This window comes from Nannobrachium achirus (genome assembly GCF_963921795.1).
Source record: "Nannobrachium achirus genome assembly, chromosome: 23".
Classification (NCBI taxonomy): domain Eukaryota; kingdom Metazoa; phylum Chordata; class Actinopteri; order Myctophiformes; family Myctophidae; genus Nannobrachium; species Nannobrachium achirus.
The window spans coordinates 11,058,065-11,084,523 of NC_137830.1; the positions used below are offsets into that span (position 1 = coordinate 11,058,065).

The 26,459-nt window shown below is 43.9% G+C and overlaps 1 protein-coding gene across 1 annotated transcript in view; it reads right to left on the reverse strand.

Annotated features, from left to right (window-relative positions):
* LOC308309065 (diphosphoinositol polyphosphate phosphohydrolase 3-beta-like) overlaps positions 1-26,160 on the reverse strand; it is a 40,639-nt gene extending 14,479 nt beyond the window's left edge. The window contains exons 1-3 of the mRNA XM_080754528.1: positions 25,525-26,160; positions 8,792-8,902; positions 571-615 (exon numbers count right to left, since the gene is read on the reverse strand). Of these exons, the coding sequence (XP_080610654.1) occupies positions 571-615; positions 8,792-8,902; positions 25,525-25,791 (423 nt within the window). The 5' untranslated portion in view covers positions 25,792-26,160. The remainder of the gene's footprint in view (positions 1-570; positions 616-8,791; positions 8,903-25,524) is intronic.
* Between the last annotated feature and the right edge of the window lie 299 nt (positions 26,161-26,459).

A 26,459-nucleotide genomic window follows, 5' to 3' on the forward strand; every position in this document is an offset into this window, starting at 1 on the left:
GATATTTAACCACCTGAACCGTCATTAACTAATAAACTTCATATTTTACTCTGTACTTTGTCTGCTCTTTTTCCCCTCTACACCAAACCTCATTGCCAAAAATAGCCGATCTACAAGCTCACAGCGCCTCGCAGCGCGAGGCGTTGTGAGCTTGTAGATCTACTATTTTTGGCTACAGTTCTCAGAATATGGACACTAGAGTTCAAGTTGTTAATATAAAAAGGATTGGGAGATTTGGAGGACCCCCTGTACTAACTCTGAGGACCCCCTAGGGGTCCCTGACCCCCTGTTGAAGACCCCTGGTTTAATGAACCCTGGGCTCACTTTGTTCGCTTGTAAAAAAAAAAGGAAAATCCTCCATTATGTCATTGGATAGATGCGTTTAGGGACCACTCAAAGCAGCAGGGTCTGTTTCCTCCAGCTTGTCATGAGCTGTACAGTGCAGCACACTTTGCCGTTACACAACGCACGCACAATGTGATTTTCCAAACGCCACTTGAGCGCCCAGTGATAACAGCACACTGAACGGTACGATACATTCCACAACGGCCTGGCCGACCCGACACTCACCTCAAACACACCCAGCAGACGTCCCAGCTTGCCTTTAACACCAGCCTGAAAGACAGCAATGAGAAAAGGGAAATCATTATTAACATTTAGGCCAAGACTTATTGAATTCTTTAACTATTGAAAAATAGCAGATATACAAGCTCACAGCGCGGCACTCTAGGGAATTTTGAGATGCGGGTCCGTGGCCAAATACATATCATTTTGGGGGTCCTTCACATGAAAAGGTTTGAGAACCACTGACATAGTACTAGTCCCTCAAGAACAGACTAACTGAGCTCCGGTTAAGTGAAAAGGACCTTTTCTTTGACGATGGCTGGCCAGATTGCTGTTGCTGACATAGAAACATAGGGTTTTTCAAAAAACCTTAGAAGGATTCAAAAGACACTTATAGAATCGGGTCAAAATTCTAATTTTCACGATTTTTCAAAAATAGCTGATCTACAAGCTCGCAGCTCGCTGTGAGCTTGTATATCTGCTATTTTTCAATAGTTAAAGCATAAAATAATGATACACAATAGTGTGTACCCGTTTTAAATGGGTTAAGTCGGACAAAGTACAATTTTGAGATATATCTGTACTTTCCCATTTCCATTACTTACTGTACTTACTTCTACTCCACTACATCTCAGATCTGAATATTGTACTTTTACTCCACTACATTTATTTGATTATTATTACTTGTAAAGCATACATCAACCACTTAAGCTCTATTAGCATTCATGTTTTGGTGATTTTAACCATTTTGATTTGCATGCAAGTGGCTAAATATGTATTTTTAGACACGATAAGCCCATTCCCAAGATGCACTGCAATCTTTCAAGGGCGGATGTGACTTATGGGGGCTGGTGTAAATGGTAACAAAGAAATTGCCGGCTTATTGTGTCTAAAAAGACATACGTATTTAGCCACTTGTAAGCATGTCACTGAAATCAAAATACTAAAATCGCTAAAACAATAGAAAGCAGTAAATGAAAACATTTTAACGCTCATCTTCTCTTTTCTCTAATTACAATCTAAAATATGAACACTTGTTGTAAACAAATAAATAAAGTTGTCCTTTAAAGGGGATTAGGGGAAGACCACCCATTTTAAATATTGAACTATGTCATTAATATACCTTAGAGGAGTTGTGCGGAAATAGAAAAAAGTTCCCCCCCTTCGGTGTTGCCTAGAACTGGAGGATTGATTTTGGGGTTTGTATTGTAATTTACAATGTGTGATGTCATCAAGTTGTGATTTAATTTTTTAGGCAACACAGAAGGTATATTAATGACACAGTTCATTATTGAAAATGGGTGGTCTTCCCCTTTAAGTAAAACCTTTGAGTAGGCTTTTTCCACCACTGGTGTGTGTTGACCAGCTCCAAGTCCCATTGGGTATAAGGTGGACAAAAGCACTTTCTTTTTCCGTGGCATTTGGGTTTTTAAGAGCGACGGCGAGGCACAGAGGCTGTCGGTGCTGCTGGTAATGACGGTGGGCGGCGACACTGATCTCTGAGCAGCAACGAAAAACAAGTGGAAAACACTATTCAAAAGGCTGCTTTAAGCCAATAATAAAAAACAAGTTGTGCAACTCGTTTTCTCTCTTTTTCTTTTTTTCTAGGGGAGTTTATGTGGGCTTGAGTTTGGAGTGACTGTAGAATGTAAGGCAGAAAAAAGAACCAGAAGGTTAACCCATTTAGGCCTAGAATTATTGAATGCTTTAACCAGTGAAAAATAACAGATATACAAGCTCACAGCACAGCACCGAGTGCCGTGCTGCGAGCTTGTAGATCTGCTACTTTTTAAAAAGTCGTGAAAATGTGTGCACATCTTTGAATATATGTATTTTCAAAGCGAATGTTTGTAAATCAAATTTTGCTTCTGGGTGGTCCCTGGAACTAAATATTTTGAGATGCGGGTCCTTGGCCAAATAGATATCATTTTGGGGGTCCTTCACATGAAAAGGTTTGAGAACCACTGACATAGTAGTCTCTCAGGAACAGACTAGCTGAGCTCCATTTAAGTGAAAAGGACCTTTTCTTTGACGATGGCTGGCCAGATTGCTGACATAGAAACATAGGTTTTTCAAAAAACCTTAGAAGGATTCAAAAGACACCTATAGAATCGGGTAAAAATTCAAAAATAGCAGATCTACAAGCTTGCAGCACGGCACTCGGTGCCGCGCTGTGAGATTGTATATCTGCGATTTTTCAATAGTTAAAGCATAAAATAATGATACACAATAATGTGTACCCGTTCTCAGAACCATTAACATATATACGAGAAAAGAAAACACAAAAACAAACAACACAATACTTGGCGTTTGCCAAGAGGTCCAGCAAGCGACCGAAACCATGCGTAGCCTATATTTTTTGCAAGCCACTGTAACCTGGACAAACTGAGCTTCACAACACAAAGCCTGGCAGTTGTTGACCTGAGCACAGACACAACTAGGCTAAACGTTAAGGCCACGTACGCAGGCTGAACAGATTTTGTTTGGTTTGATTTGATTCTCTCTTCTCTCTGCATAGCCACTGGATCCGTCAAGAGACCATCACTTTGTGGGCGTGGGAGTAAAACTTAATTGAACCGCCACGGACGCGTTGCGAGGCGTTGTGAGCATGTGGATCTGCTATTTTCACAATATTTATCTGCGGAACCGAGTCACATTAAATGTAATAGCTACAATTCCAAGTGCTTGTCAGGGTGGGGGTCCCCAGTTCAAATATGTTTATTTCGGGGGCCAGGGCCTAAAAAGGTTTGAGAACCCATGGTATAGAGCATTAACAAATTCATCCACCAGGGGCATTGACAACTCATTCTTATGACATCCTATCTAGCCAAGCTTTATAAACTATATATGTTTTAAAGAGAAAACAATAAAATAAAATAAAGAATAAGCGAATATTCGACCTCTGTGAACAACGTCGAATAGTGACTTTGATATTTGAATATTCTAATATTCTAATATTTGGTGAATGCCCTAGTCCACACACAGTATCTCTACGGTCATGTCATCAACATGTACCCGGGGAGCCACAGACCCAACATTTGAGAGGACCTGTGATGTCATAACATACTTTTTATTTTTGTTTTTTCTATACATTTTTTTTTTTTTTTTTATAATTTTTATCCCACGATTTTGCAACCCATTTTCACCCAGTGCCAATTGCCTATGTAATCCTGGGCTCTGCTCTCCCTCTGCCGCGCCTGGGGAGACAACGGACTGACCTCATGCTTCCTTCTATGCATGAGGAGTCCAAGTTGTTTCTTTTCACCTGACTGGGGGGATTTCCCCGGGATGGACGTAGCGCGTGGAAGGAACACGTTATTCCAACCAGTTCCTTTCCCCTCCATCAAGCGCCCCGGCTGGCCAGGGGGAGGCATTATTGAGACCAGGATTACTGCATGTTTTTGTGAGGGTATCAACCCTAGGAGACATGGGGAGAACATGCAAACTCCACACAGAAAGGCCCTTTCGCCAACACCACCTAGGGTGTGGGCACTGATGACGCGGAGGGAGAAACACGCCCCCAGCACCCACAGCGTCCCCCGGCGGGAATCGAACCCAGGACCTTCTAGCTGTGAGGCGAAGCGCTAACCACTGCGCCACCGTGCCCCTTTTTCTATACATTTTTGTCAATAAGGTACACAGAATGAGAGGCCTGCTCTGCCGGAAACATTGCGAAAAGAAAAAGTCCCAATCGACGTCACTAAGTAGCATGTGAGGGGTCAAACTAGGGATTCTTCATGATTCTGAATCCATTGCAAGCATTTGTATTGCATGAAAAACATCCCTTAGCCTAGATTTCAGCCCCACAAAACGATGAAGAGTGATGAGTCATCAAAAATCACAGTTTTGAGAGGCCAAAATCTAGCCCAAGGAATGTTCTTCATGCAAAACAAATGCTTGCAATGGATTCAGAATCATGAAGAACCCCTAGTTTGACCCCTCAGATCCTACTTAAAGCAGATTTGTTTTTTGTATTATTTTCCTGTTTAGTGAAGTCGATGGAGTGAATATACAAATGGCCATAACCTTTTTTTGCAATGTTTCCAGCAGAGCAGGCCTCTCATTCTGTGTACCTTAATGACCAAATGAATAGAAAAAACACAAATAACTAGAAGCAGTGCTCTTCCGAACACAGGTCTCCACCAGGCCACACAAATTGCCCTGTTATAGCGCCACCATGAGGCTGATTTGAGAAATTTGAAGTGGCATTTCTTCCTCTACCTAGTGGGAACGTGCATGCCCAATTTCACCAAGATTGCACGCTGTGTTCATGATTTGAGACATTTTGTTCAAAACTGAGCAATCCTGCAAACTTTGGAAGCCACTTGTAGCCAATCAGGATGGAATATGGAAAATCGGACGTATCCATGATGATCACATGACTGTAGAGATACTGTCTGTAGGACTGTTTGTAGGATTTTTGGACAGAATCTGTAGGAGTAGTGTACAGAAATGTGTTTTGCAAACATCGGCCTCATGGTGGCGCTAGAACAGGGCCATTTGAAAAAGGTTCTGAATTGGCATCCAGGGAGTGTGTGTGCTCAGTTTGGCAGCGATAGGGCCAACGGCGCCGGAGATTAGCTGTACACAAACTCGGAGGACGGACGGACGGACGGACGGACGGACGGACGGATGGACGGACAGACAGAGAGGGGCGAAAACATACTCTCCCCCTGTACTGCCTTCGGCTGGTGGTGACAAAAAGTATGTCATGACGTCACAGGTAAAACCCTATTCTTTGAGCTTTTGGGCCCCCGACTAATGGATCTGTCCCACCCTCTATCCTCCTCTTCTCAAGCATACTTCCAGTGATGTCAGTCAGGGCTCTTTGACGTACGTGTCAGGGGCCACGCGGGCCAGGCCAGGCCAGAGGGCCGCTTCAACGTACAGGAATCTGCTACGGTGCCAGGTTTAGCTCTGCTGACGTGGGCACACGGACACAGAGGTCAGCAGAGGGGGGTCGGGACCTCTGGAATAGCACCCACCCCACCCAGGGGCGTCCCAAGGGGGGAGGAGGGGAGTGGGACTGAGTTACTAGCGTCCAAGGTGGAGGGAGCCTTAATTATTTTATACTTTAGCTATTGAAAAATAGCATATCTACAATCTGCTATCACAGCGTGCTGCGAGCTTGTAGATTTCAGATTTGTCGTGAAAATATGTGCAAATCTTTGAATATATGTATTTCTTTTTAAGCGAACATTTGTAACTCAAATTTGCTTCTAGGGGGGTCCCTGGAACTAAATATTTTGAGATGGGGGTCCGTGGCCAAATGTATCATTTTGGGGGTCCTTCACATGAAAAGTTTGAGCACCACTGACATAGAAACATAGGTTGTTTTTTTTTTAAATTAAAAGGATTGTCACGATTTAAAAAAATGGGTTAACCCCCCCCCCCCCCCCCTATGAAGAACATTCATGGGGGGCCCACAGTGAATCCTTGTACCCAGGGCCCAGAATTTGGTGTGACACCACCCCTGACCCCACCCACCCATAACACCCTCTGCTCCTTAATCACCCTGCTGCCTCTGACAGCGACACACAGGGTCAAAGGTCAAATGATGACACCCCTCCATCTCTATCTGAACCGTTTGACCCCTAGCCTGGCGCCCCTCTTCTTGGGGGGAGCGAACATTCTGTGAAAATAGCAGATCCCAAATGTCCCATATCATCGTAGTCAGGTGTATGTCCAAAACCGTTCATTTCGTATTTATCATTTTAAAACCGATTTAAAATAGTGAAAATGTACGATCTACACGCACACCACGCCTCGCGCCACGAGGGGTTGTGTGCTTGTAGATCTGCCATTTTCACTAGTTCTGTGCGACAGTCTGGTACGATGCGAGGAAAACGTACAAATGTGAAACTTGGAGATACAAGGTTTCTGCCCGCCAGTGACGATAATGTATTCCCCGAAGAGATCTGGTGTAGAGTGAAACAAGTAGGAGGCCAAGTATATACCTCTGGGGGGTCCCTGATTAATACATACTAGGTTAAATGTTAAGGTTACATGTTAAAGTTAAATGTTAAGTGGTTACATTATTTATTTTGTGTGTGTCTGGTCTGGGGGAAACTAGAACAACATCTTTTGACTCATCCTGAAAAGTTTCCAAAAAGCTGGCATTGGCCCTCAAGAGACTGCCCTTCTGTGGCCAGAGAGTCATTGAGCCAGATGATCAGCAGTAGGGCATTCACGAATAGTTATTTTTAGCATTCGAATTATTCGACCTCAAAGTATTCGAACAGTCGAATATTCGACAGGACTGGCCAAACTGTCAAATATTAAGTAAGCAAGAGGCGAACATTGTGAAAATAGCCGATCTACATGCTCACAACGCCTCGCGACGCGAGGCGCTGTGAGCATGTAGATCTGCTATTTTCACAATATGGATCTGTGGTACCGAGTCACATTAAATGTAATACCTACAATTCCAAGTGCTTGTCAGGGTGGGGGTCCCCAGTTCAAATATGTTTATTTTGGGGGTCACGGCCTAAAATGTTTTGAGAACCCCTGGTATAGAGCATTAACAAATTCATCCACCAAGGGCATTGACAACTCATTCTTATGACTTCCTATCTAGCCAAGCTTTATAAACTATACATTTTTTAAAGAGAAAACAATAAAATAAAAACAAAAATAAACGAATATTCGACTTCGGTGAACAACGTCAAATAGTGACTTTGATATTCGAATATTCGAATATTTGGTGAATGCCCTAATCAGCAGTAGTGTAACGACTAACCTGCCCCAAGTGCCTTTGAGCCAGACAATGCTGACTCAAGCATTAAAATCTCTCCATGACCAAATGCCAACCTGTGGTGTTTCAAAGCAAACACATCACTGGGCCTCTTAGTGACGACCAAACAGCTGTAAAGTGCACTGCATTCTGGGTCAAATTTGAACTGTGTCTTCCCCTAAGGTAAGGTGACACCAATGCTGACCTTGTTGGTGTCTTACACAGTCAACTAATTAGGGGTGGGCGATATAGAAAAATACAATATCACGATATTCTTCCAAGCTGTATCACGATACACAATCTTATCACGATTCTTTTTCATGTTGCTTTTTATGGTTATTTTTCAAGTTACTTAAATGGATTCTGAAATATAAGGCTTATAAGGCTCCCTCAGTGTATCACAATATATACAATATCTCTGAAAAGAAATATCGTGGAGACATTGTATCGTCTTAATGATATTTATCGCCATATCGCCCACCCCTAGAACAAATTTCTGACAAAAAATGTCCAGACCCAGTCGTTCCCTTATTGACAGACTGAAGTGGTATAGAGCTCAACACAGGATTTCCAGCATTTGTGCATCAAAAGACAGAGAATGAATGACTACACAGCTCCACCGAGTGCTGTGAGTGTTCATGGGAAGATGAAGGCATCTCAAGACGTGCGTTTGGAACATGGAATAAATGTGAGGGTGGGAGGGCTTACAGTGGCTACCACTGCAAGCATAATCTCTCAAGAACAGACTAACTGAGCTCTAGCCTCTCGAGCTCCAGTTAAGTCAAGTGAAAAGGGTCTTTTCTTTGACGATGGCTAGCCAGATTGCTGCAAGCATAACACACGGCAGACGCATGTTGAAGGAGACACTCTGTACGGTGTTTTAAACTATTCATGTATCCATTAGGGGTGTAACGGTAACTGAATCGAAAAGTCGATTTTAATTTGCAATGATCTACTATATCGTTTGCAAAAGCAAAATATCAGTACAGTTTTGGCTTTGTATTGTATCGTATCGTTTTAAAATGTGGTAATCGGTATCGAATTGTTTTGCAATGCAAATAATTGATTGTATGGAAACTAAGTATTTGTGCCTTGTATTTGGCAATTTTAAGAGGGAAAATGAAAAAGAGGGGTCTAATTACCTTTCCATTCCATATAGCTACTCTTGGTCTTGGTGTTCATGTCAAGGTGGGTTTGTCCATATGTGTTGAAATATAATGTCCATATATTTGCTAGACAATCACAGCGTTTACTTCCATAATAATAGATTTTGTACACTTTTGACACAGATTACATTTCTTTGCTAAATAGCTACTATATCGATTTTAAATCATTGAATCGCATCGTATCGTTTTGCCATGAATGAACCAATATCGAACCAATATCGTATCGTCAACCATGTATCGTGATGCGTATCGTATCGTTGCTAAAATGTATCATTACACCCCTAGTATCCATCCCTCCATCCAGTTATCCTCCATCCACCCTCCTCACCTCCTCAAACACCTCCCGTATGGCGGCTCCACACGGCTCCTCCTCCGGCTCCATCCCTCCTCCAGGTACGATCCACTGGTCTGGGTGTCTGCTGCTGCTCACCAGCAGCACCTACAAGCAGCGGAAAACACATCAGATGTTTAGCATTTATGCCCATAAAATGGTAAATGGTGCATTTATATAGCGCTTTTATCCAAGGCGATTTACATAGATTGTGCATTACATTCACCCATTCACACACACACATTCATACACCGATGGCAGAGGAAACCAACCTGCTCACCGGGAGCAACTAGGCGTTCAGAGTCTTGCTCAAGGACTCTTTGACATTAACTCAGGGGGAGCCCGGATTCGAACTGGGAACCCTTCGGGAACCCTTTGTGCTCTAATGTAGGTTTCTCTACCCCTGAGCTATGCCGCCCCCCATAAAACTATCATCATAGATACAAGTGCATAGAGGTCTTCAGATCCCTTCTAAAAGCCCACTTATTCTCCCAGGCTTTTAATTGCAGCTGATCCTTACGGCTCAAGTGGTTAAATATCTGAAATCACAAATTGACATGAATCCACAATATATATATTTTTTTATAGTTTCATCGTTTGACAGCACAATCATCAGTGCGATGATTGTGCAATCAAACAATGAAACTATATGGAATCTATGAACAAGTTGTGGGGGTCCCTGCTTCATCTCTCTCTCAACTAAGGGGTCCTTGGCCTGGAAACGTTGAAGACCCCTGTTAAAGAGCATATATAGTGTACTCCAGTCAGTGGTACTTCAGAGTATTATCACCATGTGACTTTGCACTGCTGCTACGGAAAGTTTGACGGCAGCAAACTCCAGTGATAGCGACTGACAACACGTACAGTAAGTAGGTCTGTGTCTCGTTTAACACGGCACATTTGTCTTTCTCTTTTCCCTCCAATGTCAAGTATCGTTTTGCTTGACATATAGACCCATTTCTCGGTGTCGAGCGGCAGCTGTGTGTGTGTGTGTGTGTGTGTGTGTGTGTGTGTGTGTGTGTGTGTGTGTGTGTGTGTGTGTGTGTGTGTGTGTGTGTGTGTGTGTGTGTGTGTGCAGCTACACGGCAGCGTTTTGACGATGACCTATTATTTGGGTCCTATATTATTACGTCCACCTGACCTTTCCAATGCAAATACCATTTATTTTGCATTGTGTTTTATGACTGTTCTTTTGTTTTATTGTTTGTCATTCAATGTTATATTAGTTAAAGGTGATACACCATGAAAGTTCACTTTTCCTATTTTAAAACCTTTTTTGGGGGTCCCACTAGCACCTAGGCTCTCTATTCAGGAGTGGTAATTTAGCCTCAAACCTTTTGAAAAAAGTTTTTGGGACATAAACAATATGACATAAATACTTTTTTAAATGCATGGTGTATCACCTTTAAAAAAAGGACACCAGTTGAAACAAGCCCTAAAAGCTTTTTTTGAGGTGTTAATCCTTTTAGTTGACCTGTCATGAAACTGTACCTTTTCCTATGCAAACTCATAATAAATTCAATCAGGTGGATCCAAAGAGCTGACAGGATTTGACCTTTGACAATGTTGCAATCTGTCCATGAACCTCAATTCCAAGCCACATTTTGTTGTTGTTGTTTTTTTTTTTACAGTGCAACTTGACTCAGGTAAATAATACAGACAAACCGAGCGTGAAGGACAAAATGCTCTCAGGGGCCTCCTGTCCCATCCCGTCCACGCCCCGTCCAGCTTAGATTACACCACAGCTGCAGTGTGCGGCGATACACACCGATCTTAACCCTGTGTCTGCTGTTTAGTGGCAGTAATCAACATACCGAGGAAATGTACGAATGCACCGGGCTGTAAACACAACCTCTCTTCTCCCTGGGAGCGTATGACACAGTATAGGAGCAGGAATTGGCTACTCGACACATTCCTCCGAGATATGCATGTATACGTTTTCACGAGAAGGGGTCAGAGATCCCTCGTGACTGACAGACAGACAGACAGACAGACAGACAGACAGGCGTGGTGCCCTAGTTTTTGGGACGTACGTATGTCTCTTCTTCAGGTTCCAGACTTGGGGTCCGCCCCCCCCCCCCCCCCCCCCCCCATTGGGTGGCCTACATCAGGGGTTTTCAAAGTGGGTGCTGGGGCACCCTGGGGTGCCGTGACGGCGGTCCAGGGGTGCCCCGAGATAATTTGATAATGTTTTGAATTTATTTGGACACTTTTTTAAACTTGAAGTACAAAGTTATTTTCAGTCAGTTCTAACAAAAAATGCCTATTGTCTCAACGTTTTCCTCGCAACGTGATCACTAAAATATCGTCACTGTCAGGCAGAAACCTTGTATCTCCAAGTTTCAAATGTGTACGCCTTTTGGTAAAGCAAAGCCCTGCTTCATCACACAAGCCTGTCGCACAAAACTAGTGAAAACAGCAAATCTACAAGCACACGACGCCTCGCATCACTAGTTTAGTACATTTTATAGATGATAAATACAAAACAAACGGTTTTGGACAAGGTTTCCGCCCAACAACGACGATATGCTATATATATATATATATATATATATATTAGCTGCTGGGAGTGAAAATTATAATGTTAGGGTTGCCTCGGATTAAAAACGGACGTCGGACCCTCTCTGGATTAATCAGAGAGGGTCCGATTTTTCAATAGTTAAAGCACAAAATGTGGGTGAATCCTTGTACCCGGGGCCCAGAATTTGGTGCGACACCCCTGCTTCCGTACAAAGCCGATTCACAGCAGAGCTACAGAATACACTTCGTTGCATTTTTCTTCGGAGACAACAACATGACTGAAAAATCGATCAATACAATCCTAACCCATACACACACAGAGAAGATACCAAAGGTCACCCATCTTGTGCAACAGATGGTGGCTCTCCCCTGCTCTATACCTACCCAGTCCCGAGTGTTCAATAATCATTCCAGATACAATGCATGTCCATATACTCATCTAAAACAAACACCAACTGACAGGCAGTGGTTATGCAACCATACAGCAACTGCATACTCCTGTTTACACAATAAGATAATGTGTACGACAGATAATGCCATCATTTATTATCGTTATAAATCTACAGTACCTACCACTAATCCTCGGGAGACTTACAACTACACTGTGCACATGAAAACTATGTACTATATCATCACTGAAACCTTGTATCTCCTTGTACCTTGTAGCTTTTCTCCCAAATTAAAGCCCCGCCTTATCATATAAGACTAGTGAAAATAGCAGATCTCCAAGCACACAATGGGACATTCTGCACAATGAGTACGTCTAGTATTGGCACCAATACTTTTTTTTACCTTTACTCGAGTGAATTATGAATTCCGGACTTTTACTTGTAACAGAGTATTTCTACATTGCAGTGATTGATAACTGTACTTAAAGGAGTAGTTCGCCCCCAAAATGACCTTTTTTTCCTATTGATTACTCACGCCATGGAGACTTGAGTTCAATAATATTTGTTTGTATTTTTTCGCAAAAAAGACAAAAATGTGATTATAGCAAATTTACCCCCATTGATTCCGGATGGGGCATTGGATGGGGATTTATTATAATCAAATTTTTGTCTTAGGAAAGCGACAAAACCAAAAAGATATTATTGAACATTCAATAACTCCCCATGGCGTGAAACCATTCATCTGTGGCATCGCTGTGGCCAAACATCCCAGCTAATCTCCACTATGACTTCCACACTGCTGCCACACCCCCTTCTCTCTCTCTCTCTCGGCTCCTTTTCCCTAATGGGATTGTGTCTATTGCTAGCAGCAGGCAGGGCCAACAGGTGACCAAGCCAGCGGGGGGGGGCAAAAGTCAAACTGATTTGTACGGCACGTGCCCAGTGTGTGTGCGTGTGCGCGCGTGTGTGTGTGTGTGTGTGTGCGTGCGCGTGGGAGTGACAGAAGCAGTTGTTTGATCCGGTCGGCTCTGGGCTGTCATCACAACCTCACGTGCGTCGTCTTGTCTTGTGTTATCCTGGCTCAACAAGCTGCCTGTGTTCCCAGGCAGGGTAGAGCGGAGCGGCCCCCCCAGCCTCTGACTGACTGAAGAGTCTTCAGTCAGTCAGTTTTTGGGGTCTTCAGTGAAGACCCCAAAAAGCCTGAATATATCTCCACTGGCCAAGGAGAGGAGAGGGTGGGGGGGGTTCCCAAAATAATCATATTTTAAGTGGGAACCCCCCCCCCCCCACCACCCTGAGACGAGCACTAAGAGTTGAGGAATAACTTTTTTGTATAACACGGTTCTATTTTCTATTTTCACAATATTTATCTGTGGAACCGAGTCACATGAAATGTAACACCTACAATTATTCCAAGTGCTCGTCAGGGTGGGGGTCCCCAGTTCATATATGTTTATTTGGGGGGGTCACGGACTAAAAAGGTTTGAGAACCACTGCAATAAACGGTTCAGTTCTGAAATAAGGCAACACATGATCAAATATACCTACTTTGTTTTACAAGAAACACACCATCAGGTTGTAGAATGATGGTGTGAACGCTGTAACGGAACAGAGGTGGAGAACGGCAGCCACACCTACCAGCGTATGTGTGTGTGCGCGTGCGTGCGTGCGTGCGAGCAGAGGTAGTTTTCCCTCACGTGCACAACAAAAGGCTTGTTGTGGAGGAAAGTAGCGCAAGCAGAGCGACTACACGGCCGGCTACCTGCGGGTGTCTAAATGAGATGAAGGTGACACACAACCCCTGCGGAAGAAAAAAAAAAACAGCTTGCGTGCCGGACAAACTTTCCCCCCGAAGAAATAAAAGGTTGTAAAAGAAAAAGGAGAAGAGAGAGAGGGGGGAGGGGGGGGGGGGGGGGGGGGGAGGAAGCACATGGCAAATAAAAACAGGTGCGTGTCCTATTTGTGTGTACAGTAGAAGAGTTACGGTAAGGCAGGGGTTTACAGTAGGGCAAATGGCTGAACGGTTTTGTCTCCTCGGAAAATAGTGCGAAAGGTGCAAAAACCTGCCGAGACGAACCTAGTCACCCAGGAGAGATAAAGCTGTTTGTGTGTGTGTGTGTGTGTACAGTTGTGGGGGTGGTTGTATAGCTGACTTAACCCATTTATACAAGATCTGCTATTTATGATAAATCTTTCTTTTTTCTTTTTTTTTTTGCAATCTTTGGATAAATCTTTTTAAAAGTGAACATTTGTTAACTCAAATATTTGCTTCTGGGGGGTCCAGAATACAACATATTTTGAGATCGGGCGTCCGCAGCCAAATACATGTAATTTTGGGCGGTCCTTGACATGAAAAAAGTTTGAGAACCACTGATTTAGAAGAAGGATTTAGAAGACATTTATAGAATCGGAACATTATTATAGATACAAATATAATTTATTATTATTATATAGAAATATAATTATTATAGAATAGAAATCTGCTATTTTTCAAAAATAGTAGATCTACAAGCTCGCAGCGCGGCGCTGCGAGCTTGTATATCTGCTGTTTTTTCAATAGATAAAACATAAGATAATGGTTAAAGTGGTTCAAATGTATCATGAGTCACAGATATGCGTTCCCGGTCAGGCTGACTTAAAGCCAGGCTTAAGCCAGATCAGGGGTTGTGATCCTCACGTCCCAGACTGATATGGTGACTGTATAAACAACACAGTGACAGGACTCTCTGCAGAGGCGTAATTTGACCAATATCTAGGCCAGTGGTCTAGATGGGGGGGGGGGGGGTAGATTGGGGGGTCACGGCCTTTTCAGGCCGTGACCCCCCAAATAATCATATTTTAACTGGGGACCCCCAACCCTGCACAAGCACTTGGAATTGTAGGAGTGGGCATTACATTTGGTTTGACTCGATCTATTCCATTGTGAAAATAGCCGATCTACATGCTCACAACGCCTCGCGTTGCGAGGCGTTGTGAGCATGTAGATCGGCTATTTTCTCAATTTCCGCCTCTAATATTTGACAATTTGACCAATGTTTGACCGGAGGTACTAAAAAGGTCTTTAAAGTCCTTAAGTTGTCACTTTAGAAATGTGCAGATACCCTGTATCCACTTATACTGTATGTTGGTCTGTTTACTGTTGAGTGAGAAAACAATGTTAAATTCTAGCTAAACATCTGGGGACCCCCCACAATAATTTGGGTCCCGACCCACAGGTTGAGAACCACTGATCTAAGCGACATTTGAGGCTATCAGGCTGTGACAGTGAGTCAGTGCTACATATACACGCATTTACAGTATCATGTTGTTCATGCGTTTGATGGACTTCACTGACTCGACACAAAAAAACGTGGAAAAGAAAGCTATCGAGTGCCTTGTGTGTGTGTGATCTAAACGGGGACAGAGGGTAGCGACATTCAACAGCACATAAACACATCCTCTAGCCTGACAACTGATATGCTGGAGGGACCGCAGCCGCTGGCATCATGGGACTGTCACATAAATGCCAGGCTAGGAAGCAGGAAACAGAACACAGGACACAGCAAGCCCCGAGTACCACGGTAGAACGTTGAAGCAGCCTTCCTTGGCCTGGTATTGGTATTGTAAGCCGCTAAAAAAGGGAAATAGCGTACAAAGATGAGAAGGCGAATGAGAGAGATAATAGGGACTTTAAGCTACGACAGCTACGACGGTCCGCTGCGGTAACCGGACATGGATCGCGTCACAGCAGCCGTACTTCCGCCTGACGGAGCCGTCCTGAAAAGCGTGCTTGCTTAAAGTCCCTATTGAGTCAGAGACGAGGAGAGCATCAGAGACATTCTCCACAGCTTGGGTATTTAGCAGGCACTCCAAGTCCAGAGGGATTTACAGTTCAAGTGCAAAATCAAACGGAACTCGTTTGTTACCGACAAGTAGCTAATGTGTATACAGTCAGTGTACACCCGAGCCTGGCCAAACCAACCGTAGTAATTAGGAACAAACTTAAAACATATCCCTGGTGTCCCTGGATAGTCTTAGCCTGGCTGACGCTGACTCCATGCTACAGCGAGCTGTCCAGACTCACATTGGCCAGACGAGGACGCATCCTTATTCAATAAAGAGACGAGACTCCAGACTTAATGAGAACTGTTTGGTAGAGAGATTAAAAGCCAAGGAAAACAGAGCTAGGCGGGGAAGAGGAGAGAGAGAGAGAGAGAGAGAGAGAGAGAGAGAGAGAGAGAGAGAGCGAGAGAGAGAGAGAGAGAAAAAACAGTGGGCAAAGAGAGAAAGCTGAGACAAAGGCTGACAGAGACAGAGGGTGCGGTAAGACGGAATGAGGAAAGACAGAAATAAAACAGAAAGGAGGAGAAAAGAAGGACAGAGACATAGGGATGGGACGATATGAAAATGTCATATCACAATTATTGTGACAAAAGAAATCGCTATTTACGATATTTATCGTAATAATCAAGATATTTGATAGATAGTGAAAAAAAGACTGTATTAAGTAAGGGTTTAAGTGGTACCGGATATGCAGCTCGGCAAATAAAAGGTGAATTGATCCCAGTGCATGACGGAGGACAATATCACGATAAATTAAATCTCCACGATACGATTATCGCAAGTGTTTTTTTTTATCACGATAAACGATAATATCGCTTATCGTCCCATCCCAAGACAGACATAATCAGAGCATGTCAGAGAGAGAGAGGGAGGGAGGGAGGGCGAAGTGAGGACACAATATGAGCTTTTACTGCTGACTCTGACATATCTACACAATGTACACATTGAACCATGTGGGTTCTTTAAATGGCTCTGTTTAATAGATAACCACAGGGTTGCACAACAAGGAAGCGATTTAGGGACTATATATATGTTAGGCCAGTGGGTTCCCAAACCTTTTAGCAATGTGACCCAAAAGAGAGAATAGATATTCGCCCGGGACACGGGACCCAAACAAGTGAAAATAGCAGATCTACAAGCTCACTACGCGTCCCTTTCACTCGTTCTGAAAATTTTGTGTTCTAATTTATGGAATTTCTTTGTAAGAGCTTGAGTAGGAATGGGACGACATGAAAATGACATGTCTACTGTTATTGTGGCAAAGATAATTGTGATTAAAAGGACACTTTTGTTAACCATTTGAAGCATCCCTATTTATTTATTTTTTGGGGGGGGATAGCAGATCTACAGGCTCACGTGTTTGTCAAATCGATTTGTGAAATAAAGAGTGAACCAAATGCGCTCCTCAAAAATCTGCTTCATCAAACTATTTAAGTCAGTGGGACTGAATTTGAAGCTCAACAAAAGCTAATTTGTCCTAGTCACTGAATTTATCGTGAAATTGCCCTCCGTCATACACTAGGACCTAGTGTATGACGGAGGGCAATTTCACGATAAATTCAAATCTCCACGATGTGATTTCAGTATTGGGAGCGGTTTTCTATGACGATAAAAGATAATAAGGATTATTGTCCCATCCCTCCTTGAGAGCCTGTTTCACATGGAGCTGCCCCTGAACAAAGCTACAAAACACAAGTTGCACCACTGGAGCTACACAATGAATGACCAACAACAAAACACTGTGGTTGTACTGGACAGTTCCTAGGGGTGTGTGTGTGTGTGTGTGTGTGTGTGTGTGTGTGTGTGTGCGTGCATGCGTGCGTGCGTGCGTGCGTGCGTGCGTGCGTGCGTGTGCGTGCGTGCGTGGCACCACGCAAAAGCACTTAATCACCATATTGTGACATGTGTGAAATACTTTACCACTAAATTAATATCAGTCCACCCAACCATTATTCTTCAATGAATGCTCACAAGGAATTATGAAGACGTATAAGCCCTCGTGGACCAGTAAGTGCAATATATCCCAACACAAACAAAGACGCATTCCTCTCGTGGTCAGGTCTTCACTTTGATTACAGGTACAACTTAAGATAAACACTGGGGACATTATGGCAGTTTAACAGGGGGTTTAAACACAATGGACTTTGGAGCTATAAAACTCATATTTACTTTCTAGACATCCATATGGGGTTGGAAAAAAATAAGAGACAGGGTATCAAGCTATTTTCTCGAGGACTATTAAACTAACTAGAAAGATGTGTGGTTACTGACTATATTCTACAGTAAGCTAACTGTCATGTGAAGCTCGACCAACTGATTCTCTATTGATTCCCACTCCCATTGATTCCCTACTGATTCCCACTCCCATTGATTCCCTATCCCTGCCATTTCCAATGGCAGCGGAAAAGTTACACTAGAAGTCTATAAATTTCCCCTAGGACTATTAAAGCTGTTGGGCAACCACACTAATTATAAAGCTTAGCACCTTTGTTTGGATGCAAGTGTTTAACAACAGTTGGATTTGTAATGAGACCACATTTTGAAGCTCTAGTCTACAAGCATTCTCAGTGCAGAGCTCAGAACTTTATTTACGACCGCAGGTCGCAGTTTACTATCAGAACTGTCACAGCTTGTCCGTGTCTGTACGTCTGGACGGACGGACTGACTGACTGACGGACGGACGGACGGACGGACGGACGGACGGACGGGTAACGCCTGACACTGTGGTTCCCCTGACACATCACTGTGACATCGCAGTGATGTCAGATACTCAGAGCAGGGATCTCCATATAAGGGCATAAACAGGTGACATCACAGTGATGTCAGATACTCAGAGCAGGGATCTCCATATGGGCATAAAAGGGATTCTGTTAGGATCTCCATATATGGGCATAAAAGGAATTGTATCCCAGATTCTTCTTCTTTCGTGTATACAGTACATGGATCTCCATCTATGGATACCAGGGATCTCCATATATGGGTAACTGGTCTGATATACATCACTGGCCAGATGGCCAAGACATAGCGCGACCTCACCCTTTGGGGCGAGTCGCTTGTCGCCCTGATGCGTCCTACTAGTATCCAGTAGTGTAAAATGTTGTGCTAGTAAGTTGCGTGTGAAAGTTGCACTAAACCCCGTTTTAAAGAAACTATTCATTATCATTCATAGCCTGCAACACAGAGGAGAGTGGTTTTGGCGGTTTCATGCTTACAGTGTGATTAAAATCGCCCATGATTTAATGTCTACCAACATCCGGGGGCCCTGCTTTGTGAATGCCAAACTGGCTAATTGCACAATATTCACATCAGCTTAAACGGATAGAAAAAGCAAACAGTTCCACAGCCCCAGTGTTGACTCTGTGTGCTATATGTTCTGTTACTGACCCAATGTAAACTTTCATTCATTGATTTTTGTCTCCACCAGCCGAAGGCTGAGGGAGAGTATGTTTTCCCCTCCGTCCGTCCGTCCGTCCGTCCGTCCGTGCGTGCGTGCGTGCGTGCGTGCGTGCGTCCGTGCGTCCTCGCAGTTTGTGAGCACCTAATCTCAGTCGCCGTTGGCCCGATCGCTGCCAAACTGAGCACACACACTCCCTGGATGCCAATCTAGAACCTCTGCCCCACATTTTTCAAATCAGCCTCATGGTGGCGCTATAACAGGCCGATTTGTGTGGCCTGGTTGTTACCAGCTAATCTCCGGCGCCGTTGGCCCGATCGCTGCCAAACTGAGCACACACACTCCCTGGATGCCAATTCAGAACCTCTGCCCCACATTTTTTAAATCAGCCTCATGGTGGCGCTATAACAGGCCGATTTGTGTGGCCTGGTGGAGACCTGTGCTCGGAAGAGCACTGCTTCTAGTTACACCATGTGCTTCTCAAACCGCGGGTCACGGACCCCAAAAGTAGGTCACGAGATGTCGCGACACTTGGGTCCCAGACAAAGAAGAACTTTAACTTATCACTTTAACCATTATTTTGTGCTTTAACTATTGAAAAATAGCAGATATACAAGCTCACAGCGCGGCACCGAGTGCCACACTGCAAGCTTGTAGATCTCCTTTTTTTCTTTTCTTTTTTTCAAATCTTTGGACATATTTTTAGGCGAACATATTTTGTACCTCAAATCTTTCTCTCTCAGGGTCCCCTGGAGCAACATATTTTGGGGGTCCGCGAGTCAAATACATGTACTTCTAGGGGGGTGCATCCCCCCACTCCGACATGTCTCCTTTCCGACATGTCTCCATTCCGACACTAACCCTATCTCTAACGCTAACCCTAAACTTAACCCCTATGGGAGTGTCGCCACTCCGACAAATAGAAGTCAATTTCGGAGTGGCGACATGTCGGAATGGAGAGCGACTCCCCTTCTAGGGGGTCCTTGACATGAAAAGGTTTAGGAACTGCTGATGATAGAAACATGCGTTTTTCAAAAACCTTACAAAGATTTAGAAGACATTTATAGAATGGGGTCAAAATATACTTGGAAGAGATTTTCAAAAATTTTCAAAAATAGCAAATCTACAAGCTCGCAGCGCGGCACCCAGCTCACATGCTGTGAGCTTATACCGTATATCTGCTATTTTTCAAAAGTTAAAGCATAAAATGATGGTTAAAAGTGGTTAACAGGACATTCTCCATAGTGACTAGTGAGTACTTTCTACATTTTCGATAGATACCAATACGTAGCTGAGTGGTTAGGGAGCCCGCCTGGGGAGCCAGAGCTCCTGGTTGTCGCAGGTACGATTCCCGTTCAGGCAGCTATGTGTCCATGTGTCCCTGAGCAAGACCCTTAACCTCTAATTGCTCCCCGAGCGCCACATATGGCTGCTCACTGCTCCTAGTCTTTATAGGATGGGTAAAATGCAGAGGACAAATTTCAAGTATGTGCAAATGTACTGTGACAAACAACTCCCCAAGGCGTGGGGCCTATATTATTACTTTTGTACTTTTAGTCAAGTACATTTGAATTCTGGACTTTTACTGAGTATTTCTATATAGCAGTATTGGTAATTCAACTCAAGTAAAAAACTAAAGAAAGAAAGAAGTACTTTTTCCACCACTGTCATTTTGGCCCATAAAACCAAGGTATTTCTGCTCATTCCACTGACCCAGTCACACAGAGTCCAACCAGATAAGAGCACGAGGCAGATATCTACAGGTATTTACCTTCCGTAATGAAACATCTGTGTTGCAACAAGAAGCTGGAGTTATTTTAATAGAAGGAAAAAACTGTGAGACAACTCTCCCAGTGTCTGCGGCTGTCCAGAGTTTAATTGGTGTTTTGCGATGTATACCTTGGCTGCAGAGTGCCGCTTTATAGACAACAACAAAACAGTTTGCAATGTGTTTGGGTTCCACACATCAGGGCACTACATCTGGGTGAGTGGGTGAGTGGGTGTGTGTGAGTGTGCGTGCGTGCGTGCGTGCGTGCGTGCGTGCGTGCGTGCATGCGTGCACAAGCATGTGTTTGTATTACTTATGAGCAGTGGTGTAAAGTAAACCCGCAAGAGCATTTTACTTGTATTGCATTTTTATTGTACTGTACAATTTTGAGGTGTTTGTACTTTCCAATACTTTTACTCCACTAGATTTCGGATCCAAATGGCAAAGCATTGTCAACGCTGAGGAAGACCGACTAGGTCGAAACGCGTCCGTTGTCTCTGTCCAGAGAGGTAAATAAATCATGTGAAAAGGATTTCCTAGTGTGCTGGCGACTTCTTCTTTGCCTCCTGATACTATAAAGACTTCATTACTGTACCGTAAAGACTTCATTTAATTTGGAGTGTTGCGGCCTTTCTGCTCTGTTGCAGTCTCTGTCTCTAGTACTTTTACTTCACAAAAACATTTAAACTTTAGTTACTAGTTTGCAAATATAAATTATATTACAAAACACACATTAACCACTTTAGCCCCGTTTTATACAGTACCTGATCTACAAAGACTTTGAAGAACTACAGTATACATTATATCAGTCCATCCATCCAGGAGGCTAGCAGACTGTGTGTGTGTGTGTGTGTGTGTGTGTGTGTGTGTGTGTGTGTGTGTGTGTGTGTGTGTGTGTGTGTGTGTGTGTGTGTGTGTGTGTGTGTGTGTGTGCGCGCGCGCGCGTGCGTGCGCGTGTGTGTGTGTGTGTGTGTGCGCGCGTGCGCGTGTGTGTGTGTTGTACAGTAAATACCAGAGGGCTCAGACAGATGAAGCTGCCAACTCAGTGATATCAGTCAACACTTTTTTTAATATTGCATAACAGAGCTGGAGGGTGAGAATATGTAATATGCTAGACTCAGAGCACCATTTCCCAAACAGTGGCTCGCCAATGAATTAGGGATGGGACGATATGAACATTTCATATCACGATTATTGTGACAAAAGAAATCACGATTTACGATATTATCGTGATAATCAAAATCCATTATCCTGGGGCGGAACATTTAGCATTTTAACATTTTAAAAATAGCCGATCTACAAGCTCGCGTTGTGAGCTTGTAGATTGTTTTGGCAAAGACATTTGATAGCGAGTGAAAAAAAGACAATCAAGATCAAATTTTATCAAGTTTTACCAATTATAGAGGGTTTAAGTGGTACCGGATGTGCAGCTCGGCAAATAAAAGGTGAATTGATCCCAGTGCATGACGGAGGACGATATCACGATAAATTAAATCTCCACGATACGATTATCATGAGTGTTTTTTTATCACGATAAACGATAATATCGCTTATCGTCCCATCCCTACAATGAATATCCCTTTATTCCCTAGATGTTCTCATTAATCATAAGCCCCATTTCCACTGTAGGGCCGACCCAGAACTAGAACCAGAACTTTCCAGAACCAAGAACGTTCAAGAACCCATGAAGTTCCGGGACCAAGTTCAGCTTTCGTTTCCACATAACCAGAGGTTCCCCGCCCATAGGTTACCAGAACTCAAGTTTATATTCTACTTCAGGAGCAGGACCGAAAAAAGGTTCCCAGAACCGTTCTTGTCTGGAACCGGGGCTGTGCGCTATGGAAACAAAACCAGAACCAAATAAAATAGGTTCAGGTTCTGGAAGGTTCCGGTTCCACCTTGCAGTGGAAAGGGGGCTATATTTGTTTTAAAAGACTTTCGAAAGATTTCCACATCAAACAACGCTCTCAACGCGGGGCACAAACCACAGTCCCTCACAACGCGTCGCATCACGATGCGATGTGAGCTTGTAGATCAGCTATTTCAATGTTATTTTTTGGAGCGGTGAAAGCGCTCCCAATAGACAGGTATGTCTGTGGCTGGCTGGCTATGTGGCTGACTGGCTATGTGGCTGGCTGGCTGGCTATGTCCGTAGCCTGGCAATACCTTGAGTGGCCACACAAGTTAAAGGAGGGGCGCTGTTGTGCAGGCACACACACACACACACACACACACACACACACACACACACACACACACACACACACACACACACACACACACACACACACACACACACACACACACACACACAGATCTAGAACACACAGAATGTAAAAACATAGATCTAGAACACAGAATCAAAAACATAGATATAGAACACATAGAATCAAAAACATAGATCTAGAACACCTATAATCAAAAACATAGATCTGGAACACATAGAATCAAAAACATAGATCTAGAACACATAATATAGATCTAGAACACGTAGAATCAAAAACAGATCTAAAACACAGAATCAAAAACAGATCTAGAACACATAGCGCTTCTAGGGCACTATTGTGCAGACTAGACACACACACACACACACACAGGGTATAGCTGCTCAGATTCACCGCTCCACTTCGAACCGAGGTTTGATTTTTTAAGTATAAAGTTGTCAAATATGTCAGTAATGTGTTTGTATATTTAGGTTATGTGTCATATCTGCCATGTGCTACTTCAAAGCCTAAAAGCCAAACAGAAATGTAACTGTCAACGACAAAAACACAATTAAATTGTTAATAGCAATTATTTGAGTGACAATTAATTGTCATGTAAAATGTCATAATCAAATAATCACAGTAGACGATTATGTAATAATTGTGACAGCCCTAGTGCCAGTGCCACAGTAACTGCCACTGCCACAGTAACTGCCACTGCCACATTGGCAGTGCCACAGTAACTGCCACATTGCCACTACCAGTGCCAGTCAGTGCCACATTACCTGTGGCACAGTAACTGCCGCACGGTACCACTGCCACAGTACACAGTAGCCAGAGCCACTGCCCACTCCACATGCTCTCTGAATGGTCACTCACTGCAAGCATGCGTGCGTCTCAGGCTACACCGCGCCATATGTCTAGTGCACAACACAGTTATACACACACACACACACACACACACACACACACACACACACACACACACACACACACACACACAGGCCTATGAAATAAAAGTCACTCAGTCCTCCAGTGATATAATAAACAGTATGTAAACACAGCAGCCCTGCGGCCTATATAATATAATAGGCTATATATTCTTATCCCAGAGTGGATTGTGACCGGGCTAAAAAAATAAAACAAATAAAAGATAGAAAAGTGAGCCAGTGTGACTGTTGTGACTGGTCAGAGCGCCTCGCCCCCCTATGGTCTATTTATCTCTTTACTCAAACTAGACCAAACTGGATGGCCGCGTGCACACACACACGCACGCGCGCGCGCGCACGCACGCACGCACACACACACACACACACACACACACACACACACACACACACACTCACGGCGAAGTCTACTATGGCCAAAAGCAATCCACTCTCCTCCTCCCAATAACGAGCGATCATGGCAGAAAGTGGCAAAGCAACAGCAAGGACAACACAATCCTATCTCTCTCACACCGTCCATATGGAGGAGACAGAGGGTGATAGAAACCTTTTTTTCTCCTTTTTTTATATTAAACCTGCGAACTTTAGCCAAAAATAGCCGATCTACAAGCTCGCAGCGCAAGGCGCTGTGAGCTTGTAGATCTGCTATTTTTGGCAAAGAGGTTTGGTGTAGAGGGGAAAAAGACCAAGTACAGAGTGAAAGGTCAATAAACCCTTTTGTAAATCCCGCCCCATTCTGCCCTGTTACTATGATGGGACATTAACCCTGGGCAGATTGTTTTTATAGTGGAAGTGGATGGGATTTTTTTTCCCTTCATAGCCTCATTACAGCTATATAAAGTACCAAAGGAAAAACACCTAGGTGATATTAATAAAAAGGGAAGACAAAGGTACAGTAGTTACATTGCAAAACAGTAGTTTTCCCCTGAAAAATAAATGTTTTAATTAGTTTAATCCTCTGGATCAGAGATAGAAAGAGAAGCGCATTGCATCTTGGGTACTAGGAAGAGGACAGAGAGAATGTTTCTCCTCACATAATAGGCTGGCTTTTCGTAATTCTGCCCATTTAAATTATATGTACCCAATCGTGACTCTTAGACCATTGATAAGGTACATGTGAACTAGTTTGTTGAAGCTTATTCGTTATGATGAGCGAGATCGCTTGACGCTTGCCGTCGCTATCACCGTACCGGCCGATCTCCGTGTCGCGCACTGCGGACAGTTTTTGAAAGGCTGAAGCAACATTCTCCACTGCACAAACTCCACCCCCGATAGCAAAAAGTGAATGTTTTTTTCTGGTTGGCCAGTCAGGGAGTCTCAGGGACCAATCAGAAGGCTGACAAACGGTCTATTGTATTAACGGTTCAATCTGAAAACACAAATTGACATGAATCCAAAATACACTGATGATTGTGCCGTCAAAAGATGAATATGGAATCTATGAACAGGTAGTGGGGGTCCCTGCTTCATCTCTCTCTCTCTCTCTCTCTCTCTCTCTCTCTCTCTCTCTCTCTCTCTCTCTCTCTCTCTCTCTCTCTCTCTCTCTCTCTCTCTCTCTCAACTAAGGGGTCCCCGGCCTGAAAACGTTGAAGACCCCTGGTTTAGACAGTCAGACAGACAGACAGACAGACAGACAGACAGACAGACAGACAGACAGACACTGCAGGGATTCCCTCCCCGTCTCACCTCCTCCTCCAGGTCGTTCTTGAAGCACAGACAGGCTGCCCTCTTCTTGAAGCCGTCTCCGTCGTAGGTCCGCGTCTGGTTGGGCTTGAACTTCATGGTTCTGGAGGAAGCTTTGAGATCCAATCCTCCTCCTCCTCCTCCAACGATCACTGGTGGTGGAACCACCGGCGGCGGCGGCTGAACGATCAACGCCGGAGGGGGAGTCCGAGGAGTCACCACCAACGCCGCTGCACCGAGTCCTTCTTTTTTCGGGGAGAAAACGAGCATCGATGGGTGCCTGGCTGGCTGGTGGTGGATGGATGGCCACTAGTCTGTGGATGATCCGTCACAAAACTGTCCCGAGATGATTGATTAATCCTCCATATGCGTCAGAAACCCTAGTCTTCTGTGTTGTCTGGAAAAGGAGATGACAGACTAACTATATGCAATCTGGCCACAGCAGCCTCCCTCCACTACTCCAATGTTTAGGGTTAGAGATTGTTGATTTAATCCTCCATGCGTCAGAAACCCAGAGTCTATCTATCTGTCTGTCTGTTATTCTTCTGTGTTGTCTGGAAGAAGAGGAGATCACAGCCTAACTGCCTCTGTCCTCCACTACTCCAGTGTTTAGTAAGACACATCTTATGTACAGCCTGTAACAGCCCTCCTCTGCTCTGCTCCTGGGCTGGCTCACACACACACACTGCGCATGTCCACAAGGCGGCTTGGGGGCGGAGTGGTGGAGTAGAGTGGGCGGGGGGTGGTGATGATGCGTGGGGTAACCCACTGGTTCTCAACCTGTGGGTCGGGACCCACAAATTATTTTGGGGGGAGGGTCTCCAGATGAGTAGCTCAATCATGTGAAACATTTGTTTTCTCACTCTACAGTTAACAAACCAACATAAAGTTTAAGTGTGTATTTAGAGGGTATCTGCACATTTATAAAGTGACAATTT